Source organism: Vigna unguiculata, chromosome 7 (assembly GCF_037176805.1).
Source record: "Vigna unguiculata cultivar grain cowpea cultivar isolate G323 ecotype 2 chromosome 7, ASM3717680v1, whole genome shotgun sequence".
Taxonomy (NCBI): Eukaryota; Viridiplantae; Streptophyta; class Magnoliopsida; order Fabales; family Fabaceae; genus Vigna; species Vigna unguiculata.
Window position 1 is genome coordinate 8495251 of NC_140798.1, and position 11018 is coordinate 8506268.

Sequence of the window (11018 nt, forward strand, 5' to 3'; positions counted from 1 at the left end):
TGCTTAAAAAATTAGTTGAGTTTTATCTTTAATTTTACTGGTAAATAAAAACTTTGGTAAGAGTCTTTTGTTTGAATTTTGAACCCATCTGATGAAAACTGGATAACATATACCATAGCAACACCTCAATTCAATATTGATGTAATCTATATTTTAATATTTGTATTTTTAAATACACAGAAGGTACGAAATATAACATTTAAAGTAAAAAAAGTATTTATGTATTTTAAAATGAATAATACATTTACTACATAATTTTTACTAATGGGGATAAAAACATAACGTAAATCTTTGATGAAAATATAGCGGTTTAATTTCTAAAATCTGACTGGTGGAATATGAGGCTCGAACCGGTGGATTGAGTTATTGGTTGACAATTTCCTTTGTGGCACCTAATGCTCGCAAGCACATGACATTCTTAAATTTTCTCTTCTTTTGATTCTACCTACCTTTCTGATACACAAACATTAAAGATTTCGCAATTCTCGAAAACTCACAAGTCATAATTGTTTTCACTTGCTATCTTTTATTGCTCTCAACTGTCTTCTACCTTTCGCAGGTATAAGATGGACCCTTTTGCATGCATGTCTTCCACATCAACACTTACAGAAAAGTTCTGAGTGAGTGAGTGAGTGACAGAGAGAGAGAGAGAGATGGGAAAATGGGGTACCCTGTTTGTGTTGCTTGTACTAGTTACATTGCATGCAAGTGCTGCACGTAATGTGCCACGGGGTGGTGGTGAAAATGAAGAACAAACTCTGGGTGTGCATGCAACCGCATCACAAACGGAGTCTTCAAGGAGCCAGGGTGTGGGTGAGAAGAAGAACTTTTTGGTTGGTGGGGTTGGTGGATTTGCTGGGATGGGTGGTTTTGTAGGTGGCGGCGCAGGGGGGATCGGAAAGGTTGGCGGAATCGGTGGCGGGGTCGCCGGAGGGATAGGCAAGTTTGGTGGAATCGGTGGTGGGATTGGGAAGTTTGGTGGCATTGGTGGTGGAGCTGGAATTGGTGGCTTCCATGGCATTGGTGCGGGTGCAGGAATTGGTGGCTTCCATGGCATTGGTGGCGGAGTTGGAGGTGCAGGTGGTGCTGGTGGTTTGGGTGGTGTGGGAGGTTTAGGTGGTGCTGGTGGTGGTGTTGGAGGTTTAGGCGGCGTTGGAGGCTTAGGTGGTGCTGGTGGTGGTGTGGGAGGTTTAGGTGGTGTTGGAGGCTTAGGTGGTGCTGGTGGCGTTGGGGGCTTAGGTGGCCTTGGAGGCTTAGGTGGTGGTGCTGGTGGTGTCGGAGGCTTAGGTGGTGGTGCTGGTGGAGGCTTAGGTGGTGCTGCTGGTGGCTTAGGTGGTGTTGGAGGTGTAGGTGGTGTGGGTGGTGGTGTAGGTGGTGGAGGATTAGGAGGAGTGGCTGGTTTGGGTAACTAGTATTGGTGGTGGTGTCTTTCAATTAATTGCATGGAAGTTCTTGTTTGCATGTAATGTTATCGTCAATTTCAAGTTGTTATATGTTTCCTTATTTTAATGTTTTGAGGTTTCTGGTATTCATCTTCCAAGATTTGTAGTACACTTTCTGTTGTGTTTTCAATGTTTTCTGTATTTGTTCTTCTTTCTTTACCTTTTGAGTGTAAAACTGTTCAAGTTGGAATGTGTTGTAATTTTTGGCAGGCCTCTTTAGTACGTTCCTTTGGAGTGTACACTAATCAATAATAAACTATTTTATCTCTGATTTTTTTTTTTTCTCTCGTGAGCTTAAAAAAGTCAATCTAGTTCATTAACTCCTTTACGGTAAGAAGGGACAAAAATAATTGAAACCAATTTTGGAACCGAGACACATCAATTTAAGAAAAACATTTAATGATAGATTTATTAAAAACTACAATTAAATGCAATATCACGTTTGATTTGTGTTATTTTTGACAAGAATTTACCATAAAGCAGAGTTAAAAGGCTAAGCTAATTGAAAAATAGGAATGTGAGAGGAGATAGTGGATAGGTGACGAGGGATAAAAAAAAATATGAAAAGTGCAATTTAAGACAAAGAAGTATGATTGCGCATAAATATGAACTTGTGTGGAAAAAGGTCAGAAAATATATATAGTAAGAAAAGTGACAAAAAAATGCTTAATCAACAAATTACTATAAGTACTATATCTAATCTCCACTAATTAGCATATGGATAATATGGTAGTAAAGGCTAAACAGGACACACGCCTCCTTCATCACTAACCCAACACCCTCGTGGGGTTAATTATTCAAAAACACCACTTGAACTTTCATTAGTTATGAATCATTGCGCAGCATCAAAATAATTGCACTTTTAGCATTATAAAACGGAGTATATCTCCACTAGGTTGGAGCATTTCTTTATGTCACCATGATAATTCTTGTTTAACAATCGTGGGTAGTCTTTTCTCAACATATTCTAGTCATCGTCAAAATTGATTCAAAAGAATCTGCAGAAAAAGGAAACCGAATAGCTACCGATTCTCAAAATATGCACCTCTCAATAAGAGGCATTTGATTTATGCAATCATTAAGGAGAAACATGTAGAAAGATCATGTTTATACATGGTGGCAAAGTGGGTACCTTGTCAAAACGGATCGGGTTGAAATTTTTAATTTATTAGTTCATTTTGGTCTTACTTGACTAGCTTAGTAAATTGGTGAGCTAAAGGTAGATCAGTCTATCCTTTCATTTTTATATTTTAAATTAAAAATAATTAAAAAATTAGATTTTTATGTTATACTTTTGTAAAAATGTAAATATACAATATTATTATAATTTAAATTATTAATACTTACAACTTAAGTTTCAATTATTAGTTGTAATATAATATTTTAACATGTTAACGTAATAATTATTTTAATTTATCTAATTAAAAATATTAGTGAATAAATTAAAAATTTAGAAAACATTTTTATGATTAAACATGCTTTAAATATTCATTTAGAAGTAGATATACAAACAAATTTTATTTAAAAATTAAAAAACAATAAAAAGAAAAGTGTGGTAGGCCAGCCCTGGCCCGTCCTGTGGCAGGATAGGATGTAATTCCTGATCAATTGTTCAATGACGGACCAGTCCAACCTAACTCATTTTTGACGAATCAAGGACAGACAGAACCAAAACGGACCAAACTAGTCTGTGTGCAATGAGTGTTATCTTTTTAGTATCAATTATCTATTACTTTGTCGGTGACTAATTTTTATTAAAAATTCTTGTTTATGATTTATAAGTACACCCTTTCTATATTTTTCTTAAGTTCAATATAATCGAATTTAGCAACAATATATAGGTATATACATACTTATGATTGAAAGATGGTCCCAAAAGAAGATGGAAACGTGAGATTTGCAATGCATTCATGTATATTTAGAGTAAAACCTGTGAAAGAATTGAACATGTTACGTTGCCCCTCTGAGAGTTCAACATTAATCTTTGAAAGTGTTAAACCTATCTTAGTCGCTAACTTCTCTTAATAGATGTTGCGTTCATATGTTTCATTACACTAGTTCTGTATTATTTTGGACCCTTAACATGACGTAAATTGAGGATAAAACACGTTTAATGAAAGCAAAACAAAACGCACTACATCATTATCATTAACTTACCTTTAACATTTTAAATTCATATTGTACAGAAATATTTATGTATTTAGAATTTCAACTAATCTATTATTTTAAATTATTTATGTAAGTTTTTACAAGTTTAAACATTTTTTTTAACATGTTAAAACATTATTTTATCTACATTAAAGTAAGAATGTGTCAAACAATATAAATAACTTAAAAGTTAGTATAAAACACATTTAATGCATAAAAAAAATTTAAAATAAATATATTTATTCATTTTTAAAGTTTATAAAACAAGATATATCAAAATTTCATATATGGACGAATTAAAATTTAAAAATTAAAAAACATATATAATTGTTTTTTAATTTGCTTTTGGCCTAATCTAGATTTGAAAAATCTTCATGCAAATCACATAATACTTTTGAAATGGCCAACTTCATGGAATATTAATTAATGATGGTTATCACAATTTCCACCTAGAATCGTTATCTGTAAACCTTGGTAGGATTGTGAAGATAGGAAAATTGACGAATGGTGTTGAATATTTTGGCGTTTACACGCTATAATTTTGAAAAGGAGAAACATTATGCAATGGGATGAACCCATTAGGCAGAGTGGTATTCCAAGTTGCCAAGGGTTGTAAGTGGAATGAAGCCTAACTCCAGAGAAGCATGCACAATTGAAGTGCACGTATTTATCTTGGAAAATAATATTTTAATTATTAAATTTTGACAACTTTCTTTTATAATTTTAGATGATAATTTTTTTAAGTGATTTTCGATTTTTTTATTTTCTTATTCTCAACTCAATATTTTAAAATCACTTAAAAGATGACACATCATGTTATAAAAGAAAGTAGTTAAAATTTAATAATAAAAAATCATTTTCTAATTGATGTTATAAAACACAAAGAAAAAAAGTGATTAGAAAGTGATGTCCTCACATGAGGTCCAATTGCTTATGGGGTAGCTCTTTGTGGGACCAAAGGGTCAACCTTTTCTAGATTGTATGATGGGAAGTGAGAAGGAAAAACCCACAATATATTGGGTCCTTTGATGGAAATATTGGTGGCTTAAGCAACTATCTCACCCAACACCATCCAATAACCCATTCAGATTGGTAGGCTCCATTTTCCTTCCAAACCCTATGACCTATGCCTTGTGTTTTTATTTTTTATTTTTCTCTCAAGGGTGGATTAGTTATATAATATACATTAATTTTGTGGCTTACATTCACCATAGTGTTAAAGGTAATAATTATGCAAATAAAGGGGCGGCACATTTATCAATATTATACTAGTGAAACTCATTTACAACATGGTAAAAGAGTATTTAAATTTGAGTGATGATGAAACAAAATGTGATTAGGAAAAAACTTTGATGGAGCCCTCTTCTCATAAAAGATTACAAATTCTTAAAATTCTCTAAGAAATTTGGATAAATTCTCTTTTTAAGAAGATTTCTTTTTTAAGAAATTGGAAAATACTATTGTTTTTGTTGTGACATCAATAGTGTTTTTAAAAAAATTATTGAAACAGATTATTTGATAGATTAAATGAGTTGATTCACTTAATTAAAAAAATTACAATATTTTTTTCTTCGATCTAACTTTTTTTATCAAGAAATAATACTTTAACAAAGTTTTGTTTAAAATAACCATTTTTTGAAAAACAAACCCTAAAATTTTACTACTTTATTTTTATACCTTTCATAAAAAAAATAAAAAGTTACTCTATTTGATAACTTTATCAACTTTGTCAAAATTTTGTTTGTCAAAAAGTTATTTTCCTTTTCTATCATGTAACTAAAATCCAAAAAATTCAAACCATATTTTAATTTTAGACAATAAATAAATTATTCATCCCAAAAACTAAATTATAATTCTAAATAATCTCAAAAGTCAATCTGGGATAATATCAAAATATAAATGACTAATGAGAGACAAAGGTAGAGAATAAATATTCAATAAGCGTGAACTGCAGTGTTAAGTCAATAAAAAAGTTTGCTTGTGTTTTGGATTGCACTATTAAATTAAGAGTGAGATAATTTTTTTTGTATGTTTCAGTTAGTGAGCCAATCTGACTCATCACGATTTCAATTCAGATAAATTAAACTCTTAATGGACCAAATTTAATTTTAGACCATACCAAAATTTATAAATTTATTTTAATCCATTTTGACACTTCTAAACAAAAAAATGAGACAAGGGGTTATATATATATATATATATATATATATATATATATATAAATTAAAAATATTTAAATTAAATATAGACTTAAAAAGTGAGAGACTAAAATGAGAATAGTTTAGAGTACATGACTAAAATAATAAAATCTGAAGTAGTATGCATCACTGCCATTAACAAATTCAAAAACCAAATTTGACAATGAAAGTGCAGCTGCTTCAGTTTATATCATCAACTGCTTCAAGATTTGAACTCAATGATAAATTCAAATGTTGATTCAGCTGCTTACGAAATCAGCTTTTTAACTTGTAAATTTTACTGCAGTGCTTGGAATAAATTTCCATTTCATGTTTCAGCCGATTCATTCTCCTTTCAAATTGAAGAGGCACCGAATAAAATGATTTTCAATCAATTCATAGATAAACTTACCGCCACACTTGGATTTATTTAGTAGAATTTGAACACAATGTGTGAATTGCCACTGAATCGCAAACCCTTTTGCGTTGAATCAGTGCTGCCTCTGCTTCGTATTAATTATTTCTTGTGCTTCAATTGCTTCAGCCTCGATTCTTTGACGAAATGAAAGCATCGATAACTCACTCACCGTTGCACCTCGTAAACGAACAGAACCAACAAATGAAAATTCAGAACTCAGCACCGCTTCAATCACTGTTATTAAGCCACCGCAACTCAATTCAAGAACCACCGATTCAAGCCACCAGAAAAAAAAAAGAAAAAAAAAACTTTGAAATAACTCAAGAACGAGAAAGGAAAATTTTTGAAACCACCGTAAACAATAGAATTGATCTCGCCGGATTCTATTTCCAAATCCCACCGAATGAAATTGTAATTCTTGATTCAGATACAGAACACAATTCCTATTTCTCAATTCGGATCGAATTTAGGATCAAAATCACAAAATCAATTCTCCGATTTCACTCTACCGATACTCACTCGTGCAATTTCAAGAATCGTGAACGATTGTTTGTGATCGTGTTTGTCCGATTCACGAACAAATTTCTAGGTTTTCGTCGTGCTAGGGTTTCCTGTTAAGCATCACAGTTGAACAATACCGAATTCAACCACTGTTTAGGTCATCTTCTCCTATTTGATTCAAATTCATGGATGAACAGTTATAAGTACAAAGTCTTAAAACAAATGACTTATATGGGAGTATTAAAGTCTATTTAACAGTACTTTTTAAACTAAATTTTCTAATTACAAGAAAAAAAATTAGAAATATACACAAGATACAACACAAAATAAATAGAAAAAAATATCATAAAGTTCAAAATCAAAGGTTATACAAATATAAATATTTTATTATAGCTTTAAGTCTATTAAATAATTTCATGAAATATCTATCATGTCATCAATCAATCAAATCTTGCACATTTCTAAGTAGAGTTCCAAAATATTAAAAGGTTTCTAGTCTTTGTTATTTTTGGGTTGTGGCTCTACCGAGTATAATCAGATCACAACAACTATTTGAAGATAACATGCTATCTTCTTTTAAATATATCATTTAATTGTATTAAGTATTTTTTTCTAAAGTAATGTTGGAGGCAAACAGAGTTGCATGTTTATTAGATTTTCTTCGTAGTTGTTCTCTTAGGAGTTTTTGAACATTATGGAGTGGATTTAGAGGTCGAATTATTTTTGCACTTCACTCGTCCAATAAAATGGAGGAAGTTGCACTTTACAAAATGAGAATGTAAAAGACAATAATGTGTAAAAGAACAAGAAACAAATGTACACTACACTATTCTACTATCACGTCACAAACAAATGATAGGTAAAAATGACTTATATAATGTTGTGGAAACATGACTTATTATGATATCTATTCGAGTAAAAATCATATTAAGTTTAATTTATTATAACATGAGTTGACAATACTGACACAATAAGTAGACTTACTATAATGCATTTTTGAAGATCTAATATAGTAAGTTCAATTTATTATGATATGTATTTAGAGATCTGTCATAGTAAGTGAATTTATTATGATATGTGCGTCTTGATTTGACATAGTAAGTTCCACTTGCTATGATAGTTACTGTAAAAACTTACATAATAAGTCTTACTATGAGAATTAAGGCTAACATTTTCATAGTAAGTTAGCTTCTTCTTTTTTATATATATTTTTTTTCTTGTTTTACTATTTTTTTCTCAATTCAGTTCACCTATAAGTATATTTCATATCACCAGAACAAATAATTTCCAAGCAAATCAATTCCATGTACTTAAGTTGTCCAACAAACTTTAAAACATGAAATTGTATATACATAAAACTACGACCTTGACAATTTTTACAAATACTCTTTAAAAGATTATGCACTACTATCAACCTAAGATTTCTGAAAGTTATCAGCAACACTCAAAAGAAAGGAAACTCACCTAGTTCTAATTTCTTCTATCTCTCAATCTTTCAGTGGGGACAAATCATTAAATAGCTACAAAAATAAATAAATCATAATAATGAAGTTAAATAATATTGTAATTCACAATTAGATAAGTGTACCACACCTAGGCGGACTAACAAAATTGCACGACCAAGCCCGCCTACACGTAACCCCGTAAGTGAAATTATCAAGTGAGTAACCGGACAAGCGAAAGCACACAGCGGCCTAGGCCGCCTACTTTAGAAAATAGGACGGCATCTGTTGACCACTCTAGACTTAGAATATTATAGATAAGGCCCCTGGTACCAACAAACGTTAACTAAGGGCCTAGGCTACGCTCAGGCCCATCTAGGACCTAAGCAATGGCCCAGCCCACAAGAGGGACATACATAATTAATAACTTTATAAATACACGTGGACCCTAGCAATTAAATGTACACTTTCATTAATCCCTTAATCAATAGATTTGACTTTCTGAGAATCTTTTCGCTAACTTGATGGTTGAAGCGCTCTCCGCAGGTAACCCTTCAAGGGTCCAAGCCGTGTACATCGATAGATGGCATATGCAGACCAAGGAAGAGCCAACTCAAGACATTGAGGATTGAGGTAAGGTGATATTTGTGTCCTTAACATCTCTTATTTGTTTCCGCAGGAACAATAAGTATGATGATTTAGTCAATTTTTTATCACCTTATTCCATGAGTCAATAATGTTTGTACATATAATCATATGCATGTGTTTCTTGACATAATACCCACATTCATAGCTCTCCAGCTAGGTGCAATTATTTCCATCTTCTTCCTAGATACAGATGGAACACCCCACAACCTTGAATAAGCTTCAAAAGACCTACAAAAAGTAGACATTCATTAAATCATATTAATTATATTGGAAGGCAATAAAATAGAATAAAAAGCTTATGCATCTAATATATATTTTATGGACAATGTGTTGTGCAAGGAACATAAGGGAACCATGAGCGAACGACCAAGAAGAATGACTAGCAACTGCCAATGACCCCTTCAAGTTGGTAAAATATTAAAAAAATTTAAGTTTTAAATTAATTACCTATAATTCAAAAATTGTGTACTTACTCATGCAAGTAAGGTGTTAAATACACCTCTTTGTTAGCTTTTTCAAATATCTCTATTAAGTATTTTTGCACCTTTTCTAATTTATTTCCTACACCCTAAATGACAATAGGGTCAAGAAAACCATAAATTAGCATTCTTCTTCTTAATGTAGAGGTGATGCAAATACCTTCGATATCAAGAAATAATGTTAGAATAAATTATTAAATACAAAATATTAAATAATTTATTTATTTATTTAAATGTCATAAAAGTTCCCATTACTCGCATTTATTGAATAATTTATTTATTTATTTAAATTTCTCGGGTCTTATAATAGGTGTCAAGTCTAGTGCACCTGTCATAATAAGTTTGCCCTCTTCACTTATTATGTCAAGGAATCTTCTACTCATTGGAATAACTTTTTATTATAATTACATTTATGCCACCGCATTTCACTTACTATGACAGGTCCATGAATATATCATAATAAGTTTGTCCTCTTCACTTATTATGTCAGACCTCTTTTACTTGTCATAATAACCAATACTTTTATTACAAAAATGTCACTGATCAACTTATTGTGACATGTTAATTACATCCACCATAATATTTCATCATTAATTCATCTTTTTCCATTAATGGTAGATGCTTGAAACACACGAGCCTATACAAACTGATGAACAAAAACCTCTTTCATCATATGAACGAGCTCTTTTGGTTAATATGAAAAAAATATATAATTACAACCATAGAATGATGAAGAATACAATGATACATTGGAAAATATTCATCTAACTCTTCAAAGCATAAATAGGAAATTAGAGTGGCTCCATGTTTGAGAGTAGTAAAGAATCCATTAAAGATTAGGATTTTCCTTCATGCATACCATGCATTTGATTTTATTTTTTATTAGAGATTTATGAAATAAGAAAAAGCTTGAATAAAAGTTTATGTTCAATTAATCCATTAGTGTTTGAATTTATTTCAATTTTATGGTTGTATAAAGATTTTTAGTGATTATTTTGTGCTCACAATTTATGTTTTAACTTTCTAAATAGAAAATTAAATGATTACCATAATGAAGCAATGGATTAAATTACCAAATAACATAAAATAACATAATTTTATGCCTTTTAGGTAAACATGCTGATAAATTATGGTTATGGGTGAGAAAAAAAATCCAATTATGTTAAACTGATATACTTTTACTATGATCCAATTCTTTTAAAGTCTAATTTATTAAAGATCTAATTCATTTAAGATCCATTTTATTAGATATGGGTTTTAATTTGATCTATATTATATATATATATTGTTTTTTTTTGTTGGATATCCATCCTTTTAATATCCATTTTCAAATATGGAAAATCTAGATTTCCATTCTAAATATTCGATCTAAATTTTCATGTGGGTTAGGTTGAAGGTAAAGATAGGCAGACCTGGATTAAAGGTCGAGACGGACTGATCTAGACTCAAGGTCAAGATAGGTCGGCCTAAATCGAAGGTCGAGATGGATCAATCCGGGTCAAAGGTCATGATAGGCCGACCTAGTCCAAAGGTCGAGACGGACCGATCGAACCCTATGGTCGAAAGAGGATAGCCAATGCCGAAGATCAAGACAAGGGGGACTGACTTGAAGTCAAGATGGGCCGACAGAGCCCAAAGGTCGAAATGGGTCGGCCTGGTCTAGGCCTAACGTCAAGAAGTAGATCGTCCCAAAGGTCAAGACGGTTCAACCCAGGTCCAACGTCAAAATGGGTCAGACCAGATTTAAAGTCGCGACTAGTTGA

The 11018-nt window shown here is 31.7% G+C and overlaps 1 protein-coding gene across 1 annotated transcript; it reads left to right on the forward strand.

The window, feature by feature from the left end:
- The first annotated feature begins 570 nt into the window (after nucleotides 1-570).
- LOC114191128 (uncharacterized) lies at nucleotides 571-1713 on the forward strand. The gene has a single exon (XM_028080314.2). The coding sequence runs from the start codon at nucleotides 654-656 to the stop codon at nucleotides 1410-1412; it is 759 nt and encodes a 252-aa protein (XP_027936115.1). The 5' UTR covers nucleotides 571-653; the 3' UTR covers nucleotides 1413-1713.
- The last annotated feature ends 9305 nt before the right edge of the window (nucleotides 1714-11018 follow it).

Excerpts from the sequence above, each read along its gene's own strand:
- LOC114191128 (XM_028080314.2), top strand. The coding sequence starts at position 654 with ATGGGAAAATGGGGTACCCTGTTTGTGTTGCTTGTACTAGTTACATTG.